The sequence below is a fragment of the Alosa pseudoharengus genome, unplaced genomic scaffold (assembly GCF_046254945.1).
Source record: "Alosa pseudoharengus isolate Yale_2024_CS ecotype anadromous, Long Island Sound unplaced genomic scaffold, YU_APseudo_1.1 YU_APseudo_1.1_scf_18, whole genome shotgun sequence".
Lineage (NCBI taxonomy): Eukaryota > Metazoa > Chordata > Actinopteri > Clupeiformes > Clupeidae > Alosa > Alosa pseudoharengus.
Window position 1 is genome coordinate 3,145,738 of NW_027468650.1, and position 27,500 is coordinate 3,173,237.

Here is a 27,500-nt window from a genome sequence, read left to right on the forward strand (position 1 = left end):
GCTGGCGCTGGCGTCATAGGAGGGGCACCCAATCAGTAGTGACAAGATGATGACATGAGGATTGGAACAGACACCATTATCCATACTTGAGGACTTGAGGACTTGAGGACAGGATAGCTTATCTAATTGACCTACAATCTAATGATAAACATAAGTCAACATGAATTACACATTTGGATTACATTTGGATATTACACAGCACTTGCAGCTTGGTGATTATACTGAACTAAAGCACCTTGGCTCAAAATATAAAAAATAAATGACCTTAGGTTGCTGTGTTCTTAATGTTGAATCATGTAATTGTTTGTTCTGGCATTATAATTAGGTTATCTCATAAATCCTCATAACTCATTTCTGATTTCTTTGTGTGTTTGTTTGTTTGTTTGTTAGGTTCAGCACCAACGAGGGTGAAACGTGGACGGACTTCCAGTTCTCCAAGCGGGAGGTGTATGTGTACCAGCTGCTGACGGAGCCAGGCGAGAAGAGCACCATCTTCACCATCTTCGGTTCCTACGCCGACCAGAAGCACAGCTGGCTCATCCTGCAGCTCAACGCCAGCGATGTGCTCGGTGAGACCGCAGCTGAAACTCATTTAGGACTAATCCCACACACACAGGAGAGATGTTCATTCCTAGTGCTATAGGTAGGAGGTTTAGGACTAGGAGTGCTATAGGTGGGGGGTTTAGGACTAGGAGTGCCATAGGTAGGAGGTTTAGGACCAGGAGTGCCATAGGTAGGAGGTTTAGGACTAGGAGTGCTATAGGTGGGGGGTTTAGGACTAGGAGTGCCATAGGTAGGAGGTTTAGGACTAGGAGTGCTATAGGTGGGGCGTTTAAGACTAGGAGTATGTAAGGGAGTTCAGTGATGTGCTCGGTTAGAGAGCAGCTGAGACTTTCATCAGCAGACATGGTTGATATTTAGAACGCCCACTCATAGTGTATAGTGCTCTACATACTACTACATTGTGCGTAGTGCACTACACACACAGCACTCATATTGCATAGTGCACACATAGTACTCATAGTGCGTAGCGATAGTGCACATAGTACTCATAATGTGTAGTGCACTACACACTACTGCATAGTGCACTACACAGCACTCATATTGCATACTACATAGTACTCATAGTGTGTATTCCTCTACATACTACTACATAGTGCACTACACAGCACTCATATTGCATAGTGCACTACACACACAGCACTCATATTGCATAGTGCACACATAGTACTCATAGTGCGTAGCGATAGTGCACATAGTACTCATAACACTACACACTACTGCATAGTGCACTACACAGCACTCATATTGCATACTACATAGTGCTCATAGTGTGTATTCCTCTACATACTACTACATAGTGCACTACACAGCACTCATATTGCATATAGTACTCATAGTGTGTATTCCTCTACATACTATTGCATAGTGCACTACACAGCACTCATATTGCATACTACATAGTGCTCATAGTGTGTATTCCTCTACATACTACTACATAGTGCACTACACAGCACTCATATTGCATATAGTACTCATAGTGTGTATTCCTCTACATACTATTGCATAGTGCACTACACAGCACTCATATTGCATACTACATAGTACTCATAGTGTGTATTCCTCTACATACTACTACATAGTGCATAGTGCACTACAAAGAAGGACATACATAGTGCTCTATACAGTGAGTAGCTACTTTATAAGGTGGTTATTCACTACGTCGTGAGAGAACGGATGATCTGAATGCAGCCTCAGGTGTCAGTGCTGTGAATAAGGCCAGTCTGCATGGACGCGATAAGAAAGTTGTTCACTCTGTTGGAGAACATTGATCCCTTGAGAACCGTTTGGAAAAACAATCTTATTAAAGAATTGTGGAGGGGCGTCTTCAGTGCAACACTTCAGTTCCTCGGTGGTTCCTGATAAGCAAGCAGGAAAATGAGGAAAACACAGTGTGCAGATGATTTAGATTAAGATGCATAAGTGCATTAGACCTATCTTAGGCCTCAATCTACACAGACACCATGGTGCTCAACTCTGTCGGATGAGGCATATGGGAGGAGAATATTTTTGTGGTAGGAAACCAAAACTCTTTATTATATCTATACACAAGAAGACCACGCTTTTAGAGTGCACCCACCCGATATTGATGTTATCTGTTTATTCATAAAGGTCCAGCATTTTTATATTGTTAGATGATGATTGATGATCACGATTGATTGATGGATGGATGGAGGTGTGTGTGTGTGTGTGTGTGTGTGTGTGCGTGCGAGCACATTGTGATACATGTACGTGTATATATGTGTGTGTGTGTGTCTGCGGGCACATTGTGATACGTGTGTGTGTGTGTGTGTGTGTGTGTGTGTGTGTGTGTGTGTGTGTGTGTAGGCGTGCCATGTTCTGAGGGGGACTATAAGAGCTGGTCACCCTCTGATGAGCTGGGCAACGGCTGCCTCTTGGGCCGAGAGATGGTCTTCAAGCGCCGCACACCTCACGCCACCTGTTTCAATGGCGAGGACTTCGACCGGCCCGTCACGCTGTCCAACTGCTCCTGCACGCGGCAGGACTACGAGTGGTGCGTTACGCACGGCTCACTTCCGCTGATGTCCACTTCAAGTTACCATGACAACATACAGTAACTTCTGTGTGAATGATTTGAGTGTCCTGGTGTGCTCTCTGCATATGACTGACAAATCTGTTTACTGGTTCATGAGTTCTGAAGTCCCACATGTTCTAGAAGGTGACCTCGCCGGCCTGGTCACTGCACTGCGCTCGGCCAGCTTAGTAATTCCATACGGTTGGCGTTGTGTAAAGCTGTTGTGTCTAGTGACGTGTGTTTTCTCACGGTGTCCCCCCTCCCAGCGACTACGGCTTCAAGCTGAGCGAGGACCTGTCCCTGGAGGTGTGTGTGCCCGACCCGGAGTTCCTGGGCAACCTGTACGCCCCTCCGGTGCCATGCCCCGTGGGCACCATGTACCGCCGCAGCCGCGGGTAAGGAGCCGGGCCAGGGTGGCGTGGAGGAGCGAAAGCCTCACACAGACCTGAGACGCTGAGTAGGAAGAGAAATAACACACACACACACACACACACACTCTTCAGTCACATTTAGCGGGATATCAGACCTCTTAGTAGCACGCTAAGTGTTAGGGATCTGAGAATAAAGCCGTATTACGGCAAAGCTGTGCTAAGCTGGGTGGCTGTTTGCTGCTCAAGACTGCTTTCTTTGGAGCCAACTCTTATAATACTAGAAATTTGAGACGCAGAATACATTCATTCATTCATTCGGTTCATGGAGTTAATTCACAACAATAACCTCTGACCCGCGATGACATCATTATTGACAAGCAGTGACCAATCATGTTCTGCAGTCCTGTTACCGTTCTTCTTATATGGCAGCACGTGGTCGTCACATGTCATTTGTGTTCGTTGGTCATTTGATTAGGAAGGAGCTTTGTTCTTGGGTCTGTCACATGCTTTGTATCTGGAGCCAATTACACATGAATGATGCCATTGTGCTGTGGGCTGGGTGGGGTGGGGGGGGGGGGTAGAGGGTTATTTTGGGAACAGCATCGTCTTGTGTCGGACTGTGATAGTGAAAATGCAGGTTGTGACTTAACCACTGGAAATACTTTCACTGCAGAACTGCCCAAAAGCAGCACTGTCTGTCACGCTAGCACATCCTGCCTCTGACCCGGGAGCTGCTGCTGAGCCAACACGCCTCTTTTGTCCCCTGATGTAACAGGCCATGATGCGACGACGTGATTGGATGCGTGGGGTGACATTAAATGACATTAAAAAATGTAAAAGCTCTAGAACCTGGGGCAGTGAAATCCTTTTGGTTACTGTTCAGGGCAGTCTGTGATGCCACCAAGGACTTCAGAGGACCAGTTCCACAGACATGGATTAAGCCTAGTCTAAGACTTAACACCTTTTTGTTTAAATGGAAATCCCCAATTAAGTTCTCTTTTAGTCAAGGACTAGACTCAGTGCATGTACGGGGAGCCAGCCCGCAGTGTTTTAGACCCCATCATCTGTGCACCAAAACTGCTGTTGACTGCCTTTGGGGATAAGTGACCTCTAGTGTGACCTCTGGTGTGACCTCTGGTGTGACCTCTGGTGTGCTTCCTGTCTCAGGTACAGGAAGGTGTCAGGAGACAGCTGCAGTGGCGGAGACGTGGAGGAGCGACTGGACGGAGAGATGCTCCCCTGTCCAGTAGGAGGTCAGTTCCTTTCTCTGTGCCTGAGAAGAGCTAGCAACAAACATTACATTTATATAGCGTTTTATCTAGGTGCCCGGAGCGCTTTACATTGAGGAACCTCACTTCAACCGGTCCCATCACTATCACCATCACCACCACTATCATCACACTATCACCATCACCACTATCACCATGTGTAGCACTGTGATGCACGGCAGCCATTTTGCGCTAGAACGCTCACCACACACCAACTTCAGTTGGAGGGAGAATGAAGTGTATTAGTCATTGCCAATTGCAAGGGCAAAATTGGAACAACATTTAAAGGATCGAGCAGTGTGGGAAGATTTTATTAGATACATTTCTAAGCACAGTAGCGATTGTAAGACTGTCTTTTGTGTCCTAGGAACAGGCTCTGTGATTTGGAAATTTTCTAACAAAGTATGTATGCAAGTTTGATCAAAAAACAGCCCAAAGTTATGAATCGTGACTGTTTAATCCAGATTATGCCTGTCTGCTGATTAGCAACTGCGTGCAATGGTTCATTGAGTGGAATTTGGAACGACAATGTTGAACTATGCTGAATATTGCATGAAAAACAATGATGAATATTAAATTAATAGTTGTTTCGCCCTAAATTACTTCTGGGACGTCATGTCTACAACACAGAGGTTTAACCATTAATCAGCAAATACCCTCCCCAATTATTTTAAAGCCTCTTGGTAAAAGTGTGAAATTTGGGGTAATTCCTTCCATGGCTTTGATAATACACCAACAAATCTTTTTGAATCATGATTTCACTCGGGTTGTTGTCAGATTGTGTGTGATTCCATATGAATTGCATGAGTGCTGTTGGATGCCTGATGGAACTGTTCACCACAGTGGGACCTCATGTTTGTTCTTCTTGAAAGCACAGGTGCTCTCAGGTGCCTGATTAGTGATGTGCACATGTGATGAAAGGTCAAAGGTCAGGCGAGGACTTTACTGAGGAGTCTCTGCAGCTGTGGAGGGTGCTGTGGAGTGTCGTGCGTCATTCTGGAGGCCAGAACATATACATTTATTTATATATATATATACATTTATTGACGCACGACACTCCACAGCACCCTCCACAGCTGCAGAGACTGTAAAGTCCAAGCCTGACCTTTGACCTTTCATCACATGTGCACATCACTAATCAGGCACCTGAGAGCACCTGTGCTTTCAAGAAGAACAAACATGAGGTCCCACTGTGGTGAACAGTTCCAGCAGGCATCCAACAGCACTCATGCAATTCATATGGAATCACACACAATCTGACAACAACCCGAGTTGTATACATATACATTTATCACCTGTCGCCTCAAAAGTTGAAATTATTTTAACTGTCTGACACAACATTTCACATCACTTATTGTCATTTGGCCTTTAATCGCTGAACTCCATTACTACTCGATGGTGTGTGTGATGGAGCTGAACTCCATTACCACTCGATGGTGTGTGTGATGGAGCTGAACTCCATTACTACTCAATGGTGTGTGTGTGATGGAGCTGAACTCCATTACTACTCAATGGTGTGTGTGTATGGATGGAGCTGAACTCCATTACCACTCAATGGTGTGTGTGTGTGGATGGAGCTGAACTCCATTACCACTCAATGGTGTGTGTGTGTGGATGGAGCTGAACTCCATTACTACTCAATGGTGTGTGTGTGATGGAGCTGAACTCCATTACTACTCAATGCAGTGTGTGTGTGTGGATGGAGCTGAACTCCATTACTACTCAATGGTGTGTGTGTGTGCTGGAGCTGAACTCCATTACTACTCAATGCAGTGTGTGTTTGTGGATGGAGCTGAACTCCATTACTACTCAATGGTGTGTGTGTGATGGAGCTGACGTGTTCTGGCTCCTCCCTCAGAGAGTAACGAGTTCGTCCTGTACGCGGTGCGGAGCTCCATCCACCGGTACGACCTGGCCACCGGAACCGACCAGCGGCTGCCCCTGTCCGGCCTCCGCGAGGCTGTGGCGCTGGACTTCGACTACGAGCGGAACTGCGTCTACTGGGCCGACATCTCTTTGGATATTATACAGGTTGGGCTACTCTGATATTATACAGGTTGGGCTACTCTACCCCCCCCCCCCAAATGGTCATCTTTAGACAAAGCAAAGGTTCACACTCCAGTCAGACACCTGGGTTAGGGTCGCCAGCTGAGGTGTGAGTGACACCCACATAGCATAGGAATGGGGCGTAGGCCAACAAATGGTGCCCAGACCGGTTCTTTGCTTTTGTAAGCTTGTTTGTTTAAGACTGACTGTTGTATCAGCTCCATTTAACACAGTTAAAGTTCCTTGTAAATATTATTTTTCTGCCACTTAAACACACACACACACACACACACACACACACACTTGACTTGACTTGACACAGACACACAAACATCCTTCTACTGTATGTGGGTGTGTCCTCATCATGCATATGGGTGTGTCCTCATTATATGTGCCTCTGTGTGGGTGTGTCCTCATCATGCATATGGGTGTGTCCTCATTATATGTGCCACTGTGTGGGTGTGTCCGCAGAGGCTGTGCCTGAACGGAAGCTCTGGCCAGGAAGTTATCGTCCGGAGAGGCCTTCAGAATGTGGAGGCACTGACCTTTGACCCCATCAGCCAGCTGCTCTTCTGGGTTGACGCTGGTGCGCAAAAGATTGAAGTGAGTTGATCGAACCTCCCTGCTGTCTTTGAGATTGATGATATTGTCAAAGCTTAATGGGATCTCCTCTTTGGTGTCTTTGTTATCAGAATATGCTGGGGGAAAAATAACAAAGCGCAAATGAAGTGATTGTGCATCAGTGAAGAAGAAAGCAGAAGCCTGTCACTGGGATGAACCTTTGTGTACAGTAATAACTGAGCTGTGTCTGATCAGGCTTGAATTGTCACCAAACATCCTGTTGCTGCAACTCTCTGTGTTTGTGTTTGTGTGTGTGTGTGTGTGCGTATGTGTGTGTGTGTGTGTGTGTGCGCGTGCGCGTGCGTGTAACAGGTGTCCAACCCTGATGGAGATCTGAGACGTACATTGCTCAACTCCTCCGTGCTGGAGCACCCAAGAGCCCTTGCTGTGCTCCCAGGACAGAGGTACGGCTAGTGTTAAGACCGTGCACACCTAGAACCACTGGTATCAGTAAAAAGACAACTGTAACCATAACGATAGGAACGTCAACACTGCCCAGCGAGAAGGAAAGTCTCTTGGGAACATTCTTCATGTTCGTTAATGTGATATCTAAAATTCAATGGATTCTGATTTTCCTGCCTGGTTTCTATATCTCTCTATTGCTCTGAAAGTGATCCCCTCAACAGCATTGTTCCTCGTGTCGTTGTATGCTGTGTGGACTTTATGTAATGTAATGCCTTTATTTGTCCCCCAGTGGGGCAATTAGTTTCACAGCAGTAGAAGCACACAAAATTACAAAAACTACATAAAAACACATGGTATAAAAAATAACATGGTGCACATCATGGTCAGGGGTGGGTAAACTACCTTTTCCTCCTGGCGTTTAGAAGGGAGACAGCAGAAGGAACAGAGGAGTGTTTGAATCTATCGCATAGTTATCGCATAGTTATCGCCATAGTGTGGACGTTGTTGCATAGTTATCGCATAGTTATCGCCATAGTGTGGACGCTGTTGCATAGTTATCGCATAGTTATCGCCATAGTGTGGACGTTGTTGCATAGTTATCGCATAGTTATCGCCATAGTGTGGACGTTGTTGCATAGTTATCGCATAGTTATCATCATAGTGTTGACGTTATCGCATTGTTATCGCCATAGTGTGGACGTTATCGCATAGTTATCGTCAGCAGAGCGAGTGTGCCTTTAGTCTTGGACCATGAAATAAATAGAAGCGTTTAGTTTCACCAAGGCTTAAATGGAGGGCACAGATGATTATTTTGTTTAACTCCTAATTTGACTGGTGAAATGTAAAACATAGTACATGGTTGAAATGAGGCTTGAGGTAACTAAACTGTCCCTGCACGCTGTTTTTAATAGTTTTGACCTAGACCAAGAGTACAGCGCACACCAAGGGTCAAACCAAAATGCTAAGGCACACACGACTTGGGGCAGTCGTGGCCTACAGGTTAGGGCTTCGGACTTGTAACCGGAGGGTAGCCGGTTCGAACCCCGACCAGTAGGAACGGCTGAAGTGCCCTTGAGCAAGGCACCCAACCCCTCACTGCTCCCCGAGCGCCGCTGTAGCAGGCAGCTCACTGCGTCGGGATTAGTGTGTGCTTCACCTCACTGTGTTCACTGTGTGCTGAGTGTGTTTCACTAATTCACGGATTGGGATAAAAGCAGAAACCAAATTTCCCTCACGGGATCAAAAGACCATATATACTTATATACGTATATATATTTATGACTTATATGACTTATGGTTACTGATTGTAAAGAATGCACACACATTATTATAGGCTGTAACAGCACTGGTCATTCAAATGCCCATAATTTTTCTATGCAGTGTTCATGTACTAAGACCACAGTGATGGGCATATGCATGCATGATGAGCTTTTTAATTAAGAGGCTGTGTCATGGATGCATTTATAGCCTTTTAGTCAATTTGATCAGCCTGTATAAAAAAGCATTGGGTTCCTCAAAATTCCACAAAATCACGGCACACCTTCGAGAACCACTGCCCTAAACGCATCACGACACACCGTTGAGAACCACTGCCCTAAACGCATCACAACACACCGTTGAGAACCACTGCCCTAAACGACACACCGTTGAGAACCACTCCCCTAAACGCCGGTCTGTCTGTCCTCAGCCTGATGTTCTGGACAGACTGGGGGGACCGCGCCGCCGGGGTCTACCGGAGCTGGATGGACGGCTCCAACGTGTCCTGCATCGTGTCTGAGGGCGTGCGCTGGCCCAACGGGATCACCGCCGACGACCACTGGCTCTACTGGACCGAGGCGTACGGCGATCGCATCGAGAGGGCGGACTTCAGCGGAGGCCAACGCAGCGTCCTGATGGAGGGCCTTCCTCACCCCTACGCCATCGCCGTGTTCAAGGTACGCGCGCAAATCACCAGAACACACACAGCACCACACACACTACACACACCACACAGGACCACACAGCACTACACAGCACCACACACACCACACACACACCACACAGGACCACACAGCATCACACACCACACACACACCACACAGGACCACACAGCATCACACACCACACAGGACCACACAGCACCACACAGGACCACACAGCACAGCACCACACAACATTACACAGCACCACACACACCACACAGCACCACACTACACCACACAACACCACACTACACCACACTACACCACACAGCACCACACTACACCACACCACACAACACCACACAGCACCTCACAGCACCACACAACACCACACAGCACAACACAGCACCACACACACTACACAGCACCACACACACTACACCATGCTGCAGCACACTGCCAGAGCACCAGTGCTAACACGCTCTGCCCAAAGCAACTCACGCAAGAGATACTGTAGCTCAGCAGTTCCTTATGATCTTAGAGATTCTGTGCCCAATGCTGTAATTGTACACTTTTACTGTCTCAAGGGCTAAATAAGCTTTAGAACTGTTAAACTTTAGTAAAAGTAATCCCTGGTGTTGGGGTATTGGAGAGGTGTTAGATGGGAGTTAATGGTGGGTGTTGGGGTATTGGAGAGGTGTTTGATGGGAGTTAATGGTGGGTGTGTGTGATTGTTTCCAGAATGATCTGTACTGGGACGACTGGTCCAGGATGGGCATCTTCAAGGCTCCGAAGGCAGGCTCACCGGACAGTGAGCTCCTGGTGGGAAGCCTCACGGGGGTCATGGACCTCAAGATCTTCTACAAGGGCAAGACAAGAGGTCAGAGGTTGTGCTGATGTCATTTCACTTGGGGCCTGCGTGGTCAAAACGTGTGAGACTGCAGCTTTATTCTCCATACTGGGAGAATGTTACCCACAGTAAATGTCAAGTAACAATCCCACATATCTATGGGTGAAGTCGGTTCTTATACCCTAAACACACACACGGAAATTCACAAGATACTTACCCCTTCTTTCTTGAATTTCCCCTTGGGGATCAATAAAGTATCTATCTATCTATCTATCTATCTAAAAATGATCCATCCAACCAATAATAGTATTAACGGAAATAAGGATGCTACAAAACCCCCTGACCTTCTAAGGGCCTAGGTATGTTTGTGTCCTTGTGTTAACCTTCTAAGGGCCTAGGTATGTTTGTGTCCTTGTGTTAACCTTCTAAGGGCCTAGGTATGTTTGTGTCCTTGGGGTGAAGAAAACCCTACAGCAAACAGTCTTCTCACTCTCTGGACATGTCCACAGAGGGACACTTCAGGGACACAGAAGAATGAAGGGAACCATATCCTCAGAGCACATATGCACAGTTACACTAAACATTTCAGGAAATGAGAAACCTATTCAAAAAATTATACCACATTTGCCCCTCCGTAGCGTTGCTACAAAGACTTACTACATAGGCTGAGCAAGATATTTCATCAGGAGCCACTTCGGGGAACCTGGATCACACGCTTTATGCAGACCAGAGGCATCAACGCTGTTCCATTCAAGTCTATGGACATGTGTCAACGACACGCCTCTATATGCAGACAGTCTATGGACATGTGTCAACGACACGCCTCTATATGCAGACAGTCTATGGACATGTGTCAACGACACGCCTCTATATGCAGACAGTCTATGGACATGTGTCAACGACACGCCTCTATATGCAGACAGGACTCAATCCCCATTTTGCGCCCATGGACATGAACTACGACAAACTATCTTGCTCCGCCATGAATAATCTTTGCTTACAGCTATATAAGCACAATAATATATAATCTGAACCTGACACTTGCTTTACAAAGATATTGTTAAGATTATGTGATAATGTTAAGATAGAGAGATCATATTTCTTTATGGTGATAAATGAAAAGTGATCTAGGTAACGAGTAATACATTGTCCTGCCTGCTTGACGCCTCCTCAGGCAGTAACGCGTGTGTGGACCAGCCGTGCTCCTTGCTCTGCCTGCCCCAGCCTGGGCAGGGCCATGCCTGCGTGTGCCCCGAGGGCACCCCCACCACCACCCTGCCCTCCGGCGAGCTCCAGTGCCAATGCCCGCACGGGTACCAGCGCCACAACAACACCTGCGTCAAACAAGGTGAGTCCAGCGTGCCGCGTCCAGGGGAGTTGGGACGATGCTAAGGGCCCAGCACTGGCCCCCAGAGAGCCCTATACTATATATTACCGGAGGGGCTCAGAAATTATTGTCTGTCATAGGGGCCCAACACAGTGCCAAACAGTGTAGAGCTGGGGCCTATTGCACAAAACTAGGATAAGGGATTAAGCCGGGATATCTTGGTTATCCTGGCTCAATTTATCCGTGATCCAGTTGCACAAAAGCGGGATAGGGGGCAGCAGGATATGTTATGGTATAAATCACCATGGCGATTTATTCTGTGGAGCTAGCATGCTCCAGACCAGGCTAAGTTCCAGGATCTATTTAATCTCATCCCTTATCTCAGTCAGCAGTCACCACAAACGGAAACCAATAGTTATTCCACTGCCCACTACACATTGTTTTCACATATAACTAGACCCACTGTCATTATTTAAACGTTTGTGATCATTAATTAACTCTTACATACTCGCCATTCCCGACCTGTCATGCGACAATGTGATGTCACGGGAGTGCCTAACTATTTTGCGGGTGGTGGTCGCGGCACTAGCTGCAATATTCTCCTAAACAGAGGTGTTGCTGTTGTGAGAAAGGCTATTGCTACCTACTTCACACCGTAGAAGAAGCAATGAAGCCGCTCTAGTTGCCATGGTGAATTTGAGGGAGCCGTGAGCGTGCACTTATCCAGGATATTTTTTACCTGGCTTGATGAATCCGTGTCTGCTCATCCTGGCTTGCTCGTTGTGCAACCAATTAAGCCTGTAGGCTCTTGTTTTGGATTCATTGAGCGCAGCTCAGTAACTTATCCCGGATGTCTTAATTCTGCTTTGTGCAACGGGCCCCTGGACTCTAGAAAGGGAATCCAAAGGATGCACACATTGACTATTACAGTATAACAAGGGCGATCTTTCTTATACATGATTGCTGCATGCTATGCTGTGCATTGATAGTAAGTGCCCAGTAACTGAGTGTCACTTTTTCCTGTATGGGTAGTGCATTAACTATACTGTATGCAGTGATCAGGATGTGTGTGTAACTGAGTGTCACTTTTTCCTGTATGGGTAGTGCATTAACTATACTGTATGCAGTGATCGGGATGTGTGTGTAACTGAGTGTCACTTTTTCCTGTATGGGTAGTGCATTAACTATACTGTATGCAGTGATCGGGATGTGTGTGTAACTGAGTGTCACTTTTTCCTGTATGGGTAGTGCATTAACTATACTGTATGCAGTGATCAGGATGTGTGTGTAACTGAGTGTCACTTTTTCCTGTATGGGTAGTGCATTAACTATACTGTATGCAGTGATCAGGATGTGTGTGGCTAAGCTGCTGCAGTCTTTTTGTGTGAGAAACCTTGATGTTTACACTCAACCATTCTCTCGCTCTCTCTCTTCCTTTCTCTCTTTTACCCTCTCTCTCTCTCTCTCTCTTTTCCTTTCTCTCTTTTACCCTCTCTCTCTCTCTCTCTCTTTTTCTTTCTCTCTTTTACCCTCTCTCTCTCTCTCTCTTTTCCTTTCTCTCTTTTACCCTCTCTCTCTCTCTCTCTCTCTCTCTCTCTCTCTTTTACCCTCTCTCTCTCTCTCTCTTTTTCTTTCTCTCTTTTACCCTCTCTCTCTCTCTCTTTTTCTTTCTCTCTTTTACCCTCTCTCTCTCTCTCTCTTTTTCTTTCTCTCTTTTACCCTCTCTCTCTCTCTCTCTCTCTTTTTGTCTTTCTCTCTGCCTCTGCCTCTCTGGGCGTGTTGTGGCGTAGAGCACACCTGTCAGCCCAACCAGTACCGCTGCTCCAACGGCAAGTGCATCAGCAGCATCTGGAAGTGCGACAGCGACAACGACTGTGGAGACATGAGCGACGAGCAAGACTGCCGTGAGTGCTGACCGCAGGGCAGCGCACCTGGTCAAACCAGCACACTCTCCCTCCCTTGGCATCTCTCTCTCTCTCTCTCTCTCTCTCTCTCCCCCTCTCTCTCTCTCTCTCTCTCTCTCTCTCTCTCTAATGCATTGATTGCATGGCCAGACACATAGATAGTACAGGAGAGGAGAGGGACAATAACAAGAACAGAACAGAGCCATCATCATCATCAAGGAAGCTTGATGTTGAAATAGGATCAAATCAAATATAGATAGATCATACACTATGCCTCTAAATACAGTATAATATAGATCATACACTATGCCTCTAAATACAGTATAATATAGATCATACACTATGCCTCTAAATACAGTATAATATAGATCATACACTATGCCTCTAAATGTAGTGCCTCTAAATGTAGTATAGATCATACAGTATGCCTCTAAAGTATAGATCATATAGTATGCCTCTAAATGTAGTATAGATCATACACTATGCCTCTAAAGTATAGATCATACAGTATGCCTCTAAATGTAGTATAGATCATACAGTATGCCTCGTATAGATCATACAGTATGCCTCTAAATGTAGTATAGATCATACAGTATGCCTCTAAAGTATAGATCATACAGTATGCCTCTAAATGTAGTATAGATCATACACTATGCCTCTAAAGTATAGATCATACAGTATACCTCTAAATGTAGTATAGATCATACAGTATGCCTCTAAATGTAGTATAGATCATACAGTATGCCTCTAAAGTATAGATCATACAGTATGCCTCTAAATGTAGTATAGATCATACACTATGCCTCTAAAGTATAGATTATACAGTATGCCTCTAAATGTAGTATAGATCATACACTATGCCTCTAAATGTAGTATAGATCATACAGTATGCCTCTAAAGTATAGATCATACAGTATGCCTCTAAATGTAGTATAGATCATACAGTATGCCTCTAAATGTAGTATAGATCATACAGTATGCCTCTAAAGTATAGATCATACAGTATGCCTCTAAATGTATTATAGATCATACACTATGCCTCTAAAGTATAGATCATACAGTATGCCTCTAAATGTAGTATAGATCATACAGTATGCCTCTAAATGTAGTATAGATCATACAGTATGCCTCTAAAGTATAGATCATACAGTATGCCTCTAAATGTAGTATAGATCATACACTATGCCTCTAAATGTAGTATAGATCATACAGTATGCCTCTTACAGTATGCCTCTAAATGTAGTATAGATCATACAGTATGCCTCTAAATGTAGTATAGATCATACAGTATGCCTCTAAAGTATAGATCATACAGTATGCCTCTAAATGTAGTATAGATCATACACTATGCCTCTAAAGTATAGATCATACAGTATGCCTCTAAATGTAGTATAGATCATACAGTATGCCTCTAAATGTAGTATAGATCATACAGTACACTGCATATGCCTCTCTCTGTGTCTGTCTCTCTCTGTAGCCACTACCATCTGTGACCCAGCGGTGCAGTTCCGCTGTGCTGCCTCGGGCTCCTGCATCCCTCTGGCCTTCAAGTGTGACCACGAGGACGACTGTGGGGACAACAGTGATGAAGAGCACTGCGGTACGTCGCCACACACACCTGGATACACACATGTATTACTGCACTAATTCATATGCAGAGTAGGATACACACATGTACTACTGCACTACTTCATATGCAGAGTAGGATACACACATGTACTACTGCACTACTTCATATGCAGAGTAGGATACACACATGTACTACTGCACTACTTCATATGCAGAGTAGGATACACACATGTACTACTGCACTACTTCATATGCAGAGTAGGATACACACATGTACTACTGCACTACTTCATATGCACAGTGTGCACACCGTAACACCTGCCATGGCACGGACATTGTTTAGTTACATTGGTGTGTCAGCATGACTTGAATAATGTGTGTACAAAGGCATCTTGTGATGCTCACTGTCGGGGCAAGTAAGGTCAGTAGCAGAGGCATTATGGGATGCTGCAATTCTGTCCCCATACTACAGTAAGTCTTATTCCCAACTTTGTGTGGTAAAGTTTCACACTGAAGACCATAACTTTGTGTGGTAAAGTTTCACACTGAAGACCATAACTTTGTGTGGTAAAGTTTCACACTGAAGACCATAACTTTGTGTGGTAAAGTTTCACACTGAAGACCATAACTTTGTGTGGTAAAGTTTCACACTGAAGACCATAACTTTGTGTGGTAAAGTTTCACACTGAAGACCATAACTTTGTGTGTGTGTTTGTGTTTGTTTGTTTTCTTTCTTACAGAGAGCCATCAGTGTGGGCCTGGAGAGTTTACCTGTGCGAGAGGTGTGTGCATTCGTGACGCCTGGCGCTGTGATGGCGACAACGACTGTCGGGACTGGTCAGATGAGGTCAACTGCACAGGTGTGAGCCGCCTCTCAACTTGACCCTCTCTCCCAACTGGAGCGAAGGGCCCTCGTACCTGCTATATTAGCATATGCTGCTCTCAGTGTTTGTAGAGCGGAGCAGTGGATTTGGGATGCTTCTGCTGTCTAGTCGATGTATTAAACTCAAGGGTGCATCCTGTCAGTCAAGCATGTCTGTTTTTCATTTAATTGTAAATTGAATTGAACTGAACTACCAGCTTGCATGATGCAATACAACACATGGATGCATGCAATTTAAACATTTGGTTCCTCTCCCTCTCCCTCTCTTTTTTTTCTCTCTCACCCTCTCTCTCTCTCTCTCTCTCTCTCTCTCTCTCTCTCTCCCTCTCTCACCCTCTCTCTCTATCCCCTGCTCTCTCCCCTTCTCTCTCTCTCTCCCCTTCTCTCTCTCTCTCTTCCCTTATTTTTCTCTCTCTCACCCTCTCTCTCTCTCTCTCCCTCTCACCCTCTCTCCCCCTCTCTCTCTCTCCCCCCCTCTCTCTCTCTCTCTCCCCCTCTCTCTCTCTCCCCCCTCTCTCTCTCTCTCTCCCCCTCTCTCTCTCTCCCCCCTCTCTCTCACCCTCTCTCCCCCTCTCTCTCTCTCCCCCCTCTCTCTCTCTCTCTCTCCCCCTCTCTCTCCCCCCTCTCTCTCACCCTCTCTCCCCCTCTCTCTCTCTCCCCCCTCTCTCCCTCTCTCTCCCCCCCCCCTTCTCTCTCTCCCTCTCCCCCCAGTGGGCCTCCACACATGTGAGAGTGGCAGCTTCCAGTGCCACACGGGCCACTGCATCCCCCAGAAGTGGGTGTGTGACGGGGACGACGACTGCCAGGACAGCTCGGACGAGGATCCTTCTCAGTGCAGTGAGTCTCAACCTCCCCCCTTCCTCCCTCCCTCCCTCCCTCCCCCCTTTCTTCTCTCCCTCCCTCCCCCCCTTCCTCCCTCCCTCCCTTCCTCCCCCCTTTCTTTTCTCCCTCCCCCCCCCTCCTCTCTCCCTCCCTCCCCCCTTTCTTCTCTCCCTCCCTCCCTTCCTGTACTTCACAGTGCTGTGGACAGAACACATAGGGTGTGTGTGGGTGTGTGTGTGATGCCAATGACTGCTCTGTTGTTTCCCTACAGAGGGCCAGCGCTGCAATGGCTTCCTTTGCTCCAATGGCACGTGTCTGCCCGCCAATGCACACTGCGATGGCGTAGAGGACTGTCCAGGGGGCGCTGATGAGCAGCAATGTGGTCAGTGCCCTGCGCCCTACATAGTCCACTCCTCTGTGCTGCTGCACTTCCCTCTTGCTCTTAAAACAGGAAACTGACAGAAGAAGAAGACAAATCATATGTAGAATCATTATGCCCATATATGGTGTCTGCATGCACAACTTCTTATTTCACTGAACTAATTGAAGATGTGTTCTTGTCTCTCCCTCTCTTCCCTCTCTTCTCTCCCTCCCTCTCTCTCTCTCCCTCCCTCTCTGTAGACCCTCTGTGCACGCGCTACATGGAGTTTGTCTGTAAGAACCGAGCCCAGTGTCTGTTCCAGTCCCTTGTGTGTGATGGAATCAGGCACTGTGCGGACAACTCTGATGAGGACCCCGAATACGCTGGCTGCTGTGAGTCCCACTGCATCACACTCACGCCCCACACATCCCCACATGGCCTGGATAAGCCCTATAGTTCATAGGCATGCTAGCCTACACTCAGGCCCTGGATAAGCCCTATATTTCAGATAGCTAGTGTAAACAGTCATGTTTTACCACTTGAATTAAAAAAATATATATTTTTAAGGTTGAATTATTGGTAAAGCTAGTAAAGCCTAGATGGAGTCACCTTAAAAAAAATATTTGTATTTTATGTTAAACTCCAACTAATGTCTGAGTCAAGCTTTACAAGGTGCATTACTCTTTAAAGATGTGCAGTGTTTGATGTATGTTGGTATGTTCTCTTGTGCAGTGTGATGTTGGCTGGTATGTTCTCTTTTGCAGTGTGATGTTGGCAGGGCCTGAAGTTAACTTTTTTGGCGACCAGCCACTGTGGCAGGTGAATTTTGAAATCCACCTGCCACAGTGGTTTTTTACCAGCCAAAATTATTTTGTGCCCAAAATAAAGGTGAACGACTCAGAAAATGCATAAGAATGGTTCTTGAACTTGTACAGAATACACATTACAGTACTCAAGTAAAAGTAAAAAAGTACTTTGTTAATAAATTACTCAAGTAGGCCTAACAAGTTACTTTTTTGTAGGCCTACATTTTTATATTTTTGATGGACCTTTAAAGGGATACACAAGTATCCTTTATGCCTATTTGCTTTTCTCCTCCTCTGTAGGCTAATCATATAGTCAAACATATTTTAAAAGCCCAATTCAAATATATTTTATTTAATATACTTTGTCATAGCCAGAATAAGCATTACGTGGCTATGGATTGAAAAGCAGTCTTCCAATACATTGCAGCTGATTCTTCTGGTTTGCATTGCTAGAAGTCTGGTTATAACTTAACCATACAGACAATTTAACCTAAAAGCAATGGCTATATTATGAGTAGACCTATATTTAGGCTATAATAGCCTAGGCATATCCAGAGCGACAGAGCAGGCTATCTGTTTTCTCAGCCGACCGTTTCATGTCATGTCCTGCAACATTGAGGCTACATAAATGAATGCTAGGCTTTTTCTAACTTGTATGCTCGATTTCCAGTGCCTTTGCTTTGCTTGTAAATTAAGTTGTAGGCCTACTTTCCTTGTCCAATGTGCTTGTTGAACGATGCTGGCCAGAAATGAATATATGTGGAAGTTTCCGTGTCATGTCATACCTCTAGTCTCGTTGGCACTCTGGCAGCCTCACCAGAAGATGCAGCAACTGGCAGGACGTCATTGCGTTAACTGAGTTGTTAGCTATATAGAACATCTACTTCTGTGTAGTAGGCTACATAGGCCAGCCATTACTTTTATAATCGCGGGGAAACGTATGCTTTCTGAAGCCCTGTTTCTTTTCTCCCACGCCGTTGTGTACCGGGGAGAGGTGCTCTTTTCTCCCTTGAGATACTTTCTCCAATAATAAACTTGTTTTCGTAACGAAAGGCAATTGAAAATGTAGCGGAGTAAAAAGTACATTTCCTACGGCAATCCCGACAGTGCATCTCCTTGCTCAGTGTTTTGCTGTCTTATTGGCTACCCGCCAACGTGGCAGGTAGATTGACAGTTTCACCCGCCAATCACAAAAGTTACCCGCATTTGGCGTGTGGGCGGGTGCCAATTTCATGCCCTGGATGTTGGTACATATATGTTCTCTTGTGCAGTGTGATGTTGGTACATATATGTTCTCTTGTCTTGTGCAGTGTGATGTTGGTACATATATGTTCTCTTGTGCAGTGTGATGTTGGTACATATATGTTCTCTTGTGCAGTGTTTGATGTTGGTACATATATGTTGTCTTTCAGCCAACCAGCCTGAGTTTGAGAAGACGTGTGATGAGTACAACTTCCAGTGCACCAACGGGGGGTGTGTGAGTCTGGACTGGAAGTGTGACGGCATGAACGACTGTGGAGACTATTCTGATGAGGCCAACTGTGGTGAGTGTGTGTGTGTGTGTGGGGGGGGGGGGGTCTGCTCCCCCCAGGGTTTTGCAGTGATATAACTTGAAAAGTCTTTAAATTGAATTGAAGCTGAAAAGGCTTTACATTGATAGAAGTTGAAATGTAGACATTTTTCACTGATTGAGTTTGGAGATGCTCATATGGTTTTCATACGGTCTCCATCCATCTGTCGCTCCATATGCCCCTGAGTTATTCTATCTTCCTCGTCCTCTTCCTCCTCTCCAATCGCATGTCTCTCTAATAATACAGTATTAGCACATTTTTTTGCAACTTTGTTTTGTCTTTTTTTTTTGTTTGTCTTTCTTTCTTTCAAAAGCCAAGACTCCAGACACGCATAACATAAAGAGATATGATGTGCTGGTTTTAATGAGCTTAAGCATAAAGAGATATGATGTGCTGGTTTTAATGAGCTTAAGCATAAAGAGATATGATGTGCTGGTTTTAATGAGCTTAAGCATAAAGAGATATGATGTGCTGGTTTTAATGAGCTTTAGGTGAAATCCTGGTGCCCAGCCACTTCACGTTGCCAGATGCTGGTGGGTTGCAGGAACATGAAAGTATAAAAGTCATCATCTTCAGGAATCATCTTCTCATTTTCTTGTTAAGAGTGAAGAGGTTCAGTAATTGGCTCTTAAGATCAAAATCAGTAAATGATGTCAGTGTGCGGGGTTCCTTTGACTGTCTGACTCTGGTAAAGCTACGCTCCTCTCTGCGTTCACCCAGTCGTATCCACAAGGACGCCTGGCTGTTAATATATTATGCTATGCTAAGCTATGCTATGTCATATGTAATATTGAATAGAATTCCTCAGGTAAAGACATGCTCCTCTCTGTGTTTACCCAGTCGTCTCCATGGAGACGCCGGGCTGTTATTGTTATGTTATGTTAGCTCATTGGTGTTTTAAGCCCCAAACCTCGTCTTCCAGGCAGCGCTGCCACCGTTGACTTAAAGGCACCTAACCTTAACCCATGCCTGACCCTAGCGCCTTCCAGGCAGCTCTGCCTTGAAGACAACGTTGGGGGCTTAAAACGCCAAGAAACGTTATGTATATACGTTGTGTATATACGTTCTATATAATATGTAATAGAATTCCTCGTGTTAATACACGCTCCTCTCTGTTTACCCAGCATCGTCCACAGACTCGCCCGGCTGCTCACGCTACTTCCAGTATGAGTGTAAGAACGGACGCTGCGTGCCCAGCTGGTGGAAGTGCGACGGAGAGAACGACTGCGGGGACTGGTCAGATGAGGCTCAGTGCACAGGTCAGACGTCAGCCGCTCGCTATCTCAAAGACAAAAGAGTTAAGGGCCGCTCACGACACCGTCAACGATAACTGTAATTACAACGATATGAGCATTATTATACGATATGAGCACTGACCAATGACCAAATGAAGATTTGTTGAAGACATGTTGAAGAATGTGTCTAAAAAACAATGGATTCTGATTGGCTGTCAGCTTTTTATCTTTATTTTTTTCTTGAAGTATCTATCTATCTATCTATCTATCTATCTATCTATCTATCTAGGTAACACTTTACTTGACGGGTGAGTTCATAACACATTCATAGCAGCTGTCATAAACTGCACATAAAGCATTCATGACTGTTTCATGACTCAACATTCATACCAAACGTTTCATGAATGTGGAAGACAGAATGACGACAACTTGTCAAAATAAAAGTCCAACATCGTATTTGTGTAACCTGAATACCATTAATTTAATCTCTCCAGCCTTTGTAAATATTTCAGGAATATCTTATGAAGTCTACATCGAATGTCACTTTACTATACAAGTTGTGAAGTATTCATTAACACTGGGATGTAAACTAGCCTACATTTAGCTGACCCGTATTTGTGTAACCTAGAACGGTTGGACATTCCCAGTAGCAAAAGATGAGAAATCATCTGCAAAGGTTACATCATAAAACAAATACATTTTTATGAAACAACAATTATTTGCTTGACCATGTTCTGTTTTTTTGGGGAATAGCCCATTGACTCAGATGTGACATGATCAGGTAAGAGGTTTGGACCAAAAACGGCAATGCTGCTTTGCTACTTTGGACTTTTATTTTGACAAGTTCTCGTCTTTCTGTCTTCCACATTCATGAAAGGTTTAGTATGAATGAAAATAGTCATGAATGCTTTATGTGCAGTTTATGACAGCTGGTATGAATGTGGTATGAACTCACCCGTCAAGTAAAGTGTTATCTCTATCTATCTATCTATCTATCTATCTATCTATCGTTCGTTCTTGAGTTCACTCTGAAAGTGATCCCCAACAATATCGATATTCATTTCATTATCATTCTTGTATGCGGTGTGGACGTCGTCATTCATATTAACTACTAGAGCAACATTTAAAACTGTGGTTTTGCCGTTATCGCTACAATTATCGTTCCTGGTGTTGATGGCCCTTCAGGCTGCGACCGCATGGCTGGCCAGTGGTTCACTCGATGGCAGTTGCTTGTGGCTTGAACGATTAGTTTATTCTTTGTCATGTGGCGTTTGGCATTTCAACAAATACTTCAGTCATAGACCCGGACTGTCAAAAAGTACATAATGTATCAGTTTTCTGTTGTCTACCTGTAAAACACCTTGAACTTCACCTGTTGTATGAATGATGTATATGCAGACATATTGTTGTGTATGTATGCCTAATGCCTGTGTGAGTGTGTGTGTCTGTGTGTGTGTGTGTGTGTGTGTGTGTGTGTGTATGTATGCCAGTGAGTGAGTGTGTGTGTGTGTGTGTCTGTGTATGTATGCCAGTGTGTATGTATGCCAGTGTGTATGTGTGCCTGTGTGTGTGTCTGTGTATGTATGCCAGTGTGTGTGTGTGCCTGTGTGTGTGTCTGTGTATGTATGCCTGTGTGTGTGTGTGTGTGTGTATGTATGCCTGTGTGTGTGTGTGTGTGTGTGTGTGTGTGTGTGTGTGTGTGTATGTATGCCCGTGTGTGTGTGTGTGTGTGTGTGTGTGTGTGTGTGTGTGTGTGTGTGTATGTATGCCTGTGTGTGTGTGTGTGTGTGTTCTAAACTCTCTCTGCGTCCCCAGACGGAGGCTCCGCCCACACCCCTGCCCCAGGCCCCTCCTCCTGCGCTCCCAACCGCTTCCACTGTGGCTCAGGCGCCTGCATCATCGACAGCTGGGTGTGTGACGGCTACAGCGACTGCCCAGACGGCAGCGACGAGGCCGGCTGCCCCACAGGTACACGAGCCATCCAACAACAACAACAACGCCAACAACAACGCCAACAACAACACTACCCCCTACTTGCACACAGATTGACAGAACAACTGGCAGTTTAAACTGCGCTAAATGCAGCATCGTTTTCACATAATATGGTGAAATTCAAACCTATTGGCCAGACATGAAAGGAAACATATTTTCAGTTAAGAGATGTATAAGAAAGTAATTCATTTATATTTATTTGTTTTTTTTTTATTTGTGTTTATTTGTGTATTTGTGCAGGTGTAGAAATTCGGGGGGGGGGGGTTCTATTACTTTTTAGAATAATTAGCTGGGTCTGAGGCTGATGGTTTGATCCTATCTTTGAGAATCAGGCTTTTCGTTGCTAACCTGCTCAGTGGCTTCAGCGCCCCCTGCTGGTCATGTTGATCACCTGACACTCCTATGTGTGCGTCTGCTGCCCTCTGCTGGTCATGTTGATCACCTGACACTCCTATGTGTGCGTCTGCTGCCCTCTGCTGGTCATGTTGATCACCTGACACTCCTATGTGTGCGTCTGCTGCCTCCAGCCTCCAACAGCTCCCTGCTGCAGACGGCTGCGCCGACCCCAGCTGCCCCCTCGCCCTGCGCCAGAGGCCAGTTCTCCTGCAGCCGGCCGCACGCCTGCATCCCGGCCTGGCAGCGCTGCGATGGCACCAACCAGTGCCAGGACGGCTCAGACGAGCTCAGCTGCCGTGAGTGCCCTCTCGGACACACACACACACACACACACACACACACACACACACACCACAGAATCATCTACACACACCACAGAATCATCTACACACACCACAGAATCATCTACACACACACACACACACACACACACACACACCACAGAATCATCTACACACACCACAGAATCATCTACACACATACACACACACACACACACACACACACACACATGTATTTGCATGGCCAAGGCTGTTTTACCCTTACAGTATCTACGCACAATGCAAGGAGCGTAGCGTTTTTATAACCATTAGGAAATGAAACCTACTGCCCTGCAGTAGTGCACTGGGCTAGTACCTTGTTTTTACTCTGTAAACTACACACACTTATTATCTGTCATAACACAGAGCACTGGCATTATCTTTACGACAAATGGCTCTTAAAAACAGGTTTGTTCTACAGTCATGAATTGTTTCCTAAAAATATCTCTCATCTTAGGCCCATTTTGCACGTTTGTACAGGCGCACTGAGAGACTGTGTCACTTTTGATGAAAGTGGACTTGTTGACCACCTGACACTCCTATGTGTATCAGTAGCTTGTGCTAAAGGAGTTCGGCCCAATACCGAACTACTGAGGTGCCTGAGCCCGGGGAAGGCTTGGCTGACGCGCTAGATGCTACGAGTACTAGGCTCACTTGATTGTCCTGAGCTAAACAAACGCACGTAGACAAATGTTGACGTTGAAATCCATAAGTTGTCCATTTATTCCAAAAACAGCACATTGCCCATAGCAGTTTCCATCAGTGTTTCCGGGTCAAACACCTGCCAACAACATTGTATTTGCTACCTTTATACCTGAGACATGCGTCACCCAGTGGTAGACAAAGGAATGTGAACCTGGATACAAAGCTGCATTTGGCTCTTACACACACTGGCCCCTAATTGTTGATGGCCAACAGACACAACAATTCAAACAAATGAAACAAAAGGAACCGAAATGTTGCAAAATACCATGACATAATCAAGCTGATACCTTCACAGTTATACCCCATACACTAAACAAAGTTTGGTCACAGGTCTTTCAATGATTAGATTTCGTCTGCAACTTCCCAGAACGTACTAGGCCTTGCTTAAAACTTCAAGTACTCTGGCGAGTGGCCAAGAACCACGAGTAGCCGAAGCATCCATGATGGCCACAATATCTCCATCCTTCGAACTCCTCTTCCTGTTGTTCCACTTTTGCCTCTCTTGAAGTAGAGGCAGGTATTCCCTCACCCATCATCTTCTCCCATAGAGGTCGTGAGGCTCGAACAAACCAGGTGGTGGGGCTGGCTTCCCTTGCTATCTGGGAAAGCTTCCTTCAGTTCTCTGTTCGCCCCAACAAAGCTTGTACCGTTGTCAGACGCCAGTTGAGTCACTTGCCCTCTTCAGCTTATAAAGCCCCACAGAGCATTGATACAGGCGTCCGTCTTGGACGCTGCAACTTCAAGATGGACAGCTCTGCTGGCTAAACAAGTAAGTATAGCTTCATACATACAAATTCCTCTTCCTTTCTTGACAGGGGCGTCACTGACTGTCTCCTCAGCATTGCCGACAAACAGCTCGGAAGCCGCTACCTTGGGTTCGCTTTCCTTGGCCTCCTCCTCGAGTGCTTTGGCAGCAGCCTGCTTACCTCTACGACCACGTGCAGCTTTGGCAGCCACGGGTTTTACTGGTTCTTTGACGGCTACAACAGCAGCAGCATCCTTGCCCTCAGCAGCAGGCTCAACATTTAGGCTCACTCTCCTCAGCAACCTCCTCTACCTGAGCAACCTCCTCTACCTGAGCAGGTGCCTGCTTAGCCCTCCTGCCTCGTCCCGACTTCACCACCGCCAAGTTATTGGGCACAGAAACGTCCCGGGTAACCTCAAACAGTACCCTCCATCCTGCAGCACTGCTGAATCCTCCATGACCTCCATAAATCTGATGCCATCTCGAGACACTTCCCTTTCCTCTGCAGCCTTCTCACTGAAGTCATGGTTGTATTGACTGACAAGCATGTCTTCAAGCTTTTGCAGAGAAATGTGGTTCACTGTGGCTGAGGACAATGATGCATCACTGTTTCCACTCAGTGGGCCATTAACCACCCATCCCAGCACTGCCCTAATAGCATATGGGCCATTCTGATCGCTATTGATGACCACCCAGGGTTCTAATACCTTGGGTGCGTTAGCTCCAATTAACAGACCTTCACGCTTGGGATGCTCACCTTTGATAGATGAGGCCATTTAGCCAGATCCTCCGACCTTATCATATTATCCACATTGACTGGCATTACTTTCTGTGTGAATACCTCGGGGGGGGTATAATAGTTATTACTGTCCAGATTAGACACCTCCAGACCCGCCAAAGACTATGCCGAGACAACCCTTTCTTGCCCCATTGTGCGCAACAGGAAGCTTGTTCCTTTGCCTGTGATGTTCAACTTCCGCATCAGGTGTTCAGAGCAGAATGTGGCTGAACTTCCTGGATCTAGAAAGCCTCAGGAAGAGTATCTTCTCCTTGTGCATTTTGCCTTTAAATTGCTTGCACTCCTCCACAAGGTGGCGACGATCACAACAAAGGCACTTAGCTTCCTCAGTGTGTTCTGTGCCCAACCGTTGCTCCTTTACGTCCTCAGATAGATTTTCAGTCACAGCAGCAGCAGCAATGTTAGCCCTTACATGGCTCCTGGGCTGTGCATTAAACCTTGATTGAGGCCTTGGTGCCGAGGCAGTAGCTGAATCCTGTATGTTGCCAAACAGAGGATCCGACAGGATTTTGACACGCCGTTCGATAAACTGGACCAAGTCATCGATGTGGGCTCGGTCATGAGACCTTTCCATGATGTCATGAGCTGTAGTTCTCCATTGCTCTCTCATCTTAAACGGCAGCTTGGAGATAATGGTCCTCATATTGACAGCTTGGAGATAATGGTCCTCATATTGACAGCTTGGAGATAACGGTCCTCATATTGACAGCTTGGAGATAACGGTCCTCATATTGACAGCTTGGAGATAATGGTCCTCATATTGACAGCTTGGAGATAACGGTCCTCATATTGACAGCTTGGAGATAATGGTCCTCATATTGACAGGCATGTCCAGTTCCTGCACGTAATGAAGCTCCCCCATTACATTGCAGCAGCCACGTAAAAACAAGGAATAGTCTTGCAATGCTTTCAAATGCTCAGCCTTAACAGCTTGCCAGGCCAATGCCTTTTTCATATAAGCTATGGCGACCTTATATGGATTGCCAAAGTGTTCCTGCAAAAGACTCTTTGCCACCTCGTAGCCATGGTCAGGCGCCATGTGCCTACAGCTACGTACCAACTCTTGTGGCTGTTATGAACTGCTCAAGATCAGTCTGCACTTCCGGCTTTGCTTTCCACACCTTGTTCAAAGGCTCTGGTGAACGGTCTGAACTGGAGAGGGTCCCCATCGAACACAGGAATCTCTCTTGATGGCAGAGATGATGTATGATGTTGGCGAACCAGGGTAGCGATGATGTCATTTTGTCTTTGCATAATGGCCAGTAGATCTGGGGAATGAGTTCCATTGGCTGGCTGGTCTGTAAAAAGCCTTTGCTGTTCTTGTTGTTGCACGGTTGTTAACTGCTGCTGATAGTCAGCTGGTTCCAACGTTCCTTGCTGTAGCTCACATAGGTTGTACTGATGTTTAGAGGCATCCCTACACCACAGCTCAGTTTGCCTTTTGAGCACCTCTGGTGACAGCGGGTTGTTAGGTGGTAACGGTCCTTTGGCAGAGATATGTTGTGTTAGATTTGATAATCGAGGTTGAAATTCCTATAATTTAGGATTTAAGACACTACTTGATTGCATTTTCCTTTTTTCCTTTTCCACATAGGAATTTGAGGGTGCCGCTGAGCAACTTTTCTGATCGGCAGCCTGTAGCACAGACAACTTAGCAGCAGATGCAGCCAACTCTGCATCTACATCAAGCTGCTCCATTCTCCTCCTTAGTTGCTGTTCCTGCTCCTCGAGGGCGTGTCTTTCCTTCAAAGCTGCAGCTCTAACCACAAGTGCAGCTCTCGGCCTCAGCCTTTATCCATGCTGAGGAAGTGCTGGATCTTACACTGCTAACACTTTTATGTGCCGTTTGCTACTGATATTAGACACACTGTCGTTTAAGTATACACACTGTCGTTTAAGTATATAGTATATAAGTATATACTCTTTTGATCCTGTGAGGGAAATTTGGTCTCTGCATTTATCCCAATCCGTGAATTAGTGAAACACACTCAGCACACAGTGAACACA

General features: G+C 45.8%; 1 protein-coding gene across 1 annotated transcript in view; it reads left to right on the forward strand.

The window, feature by feature from the left end:
• Positions 1–27,500, forward strand: part of sorl1 (sortilin-related receptor, L(DLR class) A repeats containing) — a 63,437-nt gene that overhangs the window by 18,403 nt on the left and 17,534 nt on the right. Inside the window, exons 13-32 of the mRNA XM_076290062.1 lie at positions 391–569; positions 2,389–2,575; positions 2,863–2,991; positions 4,135–4,220; positions 6,094–6,266; positions 6,753–6,884; positions 7,215–7,306; positions 8,995–9,241; positions 9,950–10,088; positions 11,233–11,406; positions 13,176–13,289; positions 14,767–14,889; positions 15,599–15,718; positions 16,453–16,578; positions 16,835–16,945; positions 17,185–17,316; positions 19,143–19,274; positions 20,426–20,560; positions 22,352–22,504; positions 23,056–23,220. Coding sequence (XP_076146177.1) covers positions 391–569; positions 2,389–2,575; positions 2,863–2,991; positions 4,135–4,220; positions 6,094–6,266; positions 6,753–6,884; positions 7,215–7,306; positions 8,995–9,241; positions 9,950–10,088; positions 11,233–11,406; positions 13,176–13,289; positions 14,767–14,889; positions 15,599–15,718; positions 16,453–16,578; positions 16,835–16,945; positions 17,185–17,316; positions 19,143–19,274; positions 20,426–20,560; positions 22,352–22,504; positions 23,056–23,220 — 2,849 coding nt within the window. The remainder of the gene's footprint in view (positions 1–390; positions 570–2,388; positions 2,576–2,862; positions 2,992–4,134; positions 4,221–6,093; positions 6,267–6,752; positions 6,885–7,214; positions 7,307–8,994; positions 9,242–9,949; positions 10,089–11,232; positions 11,407–13,175; positions 13,290–14,766; positions 14,890–15,598; positions 15,719–16,452; positions 16,579–16,834; positions 16,946–17,184; positions 17,317–19,142; positions 19,275–20,425; positions 20,561–22,351; positions 22,505–23,055; positions 23,221–27,500) is intronic.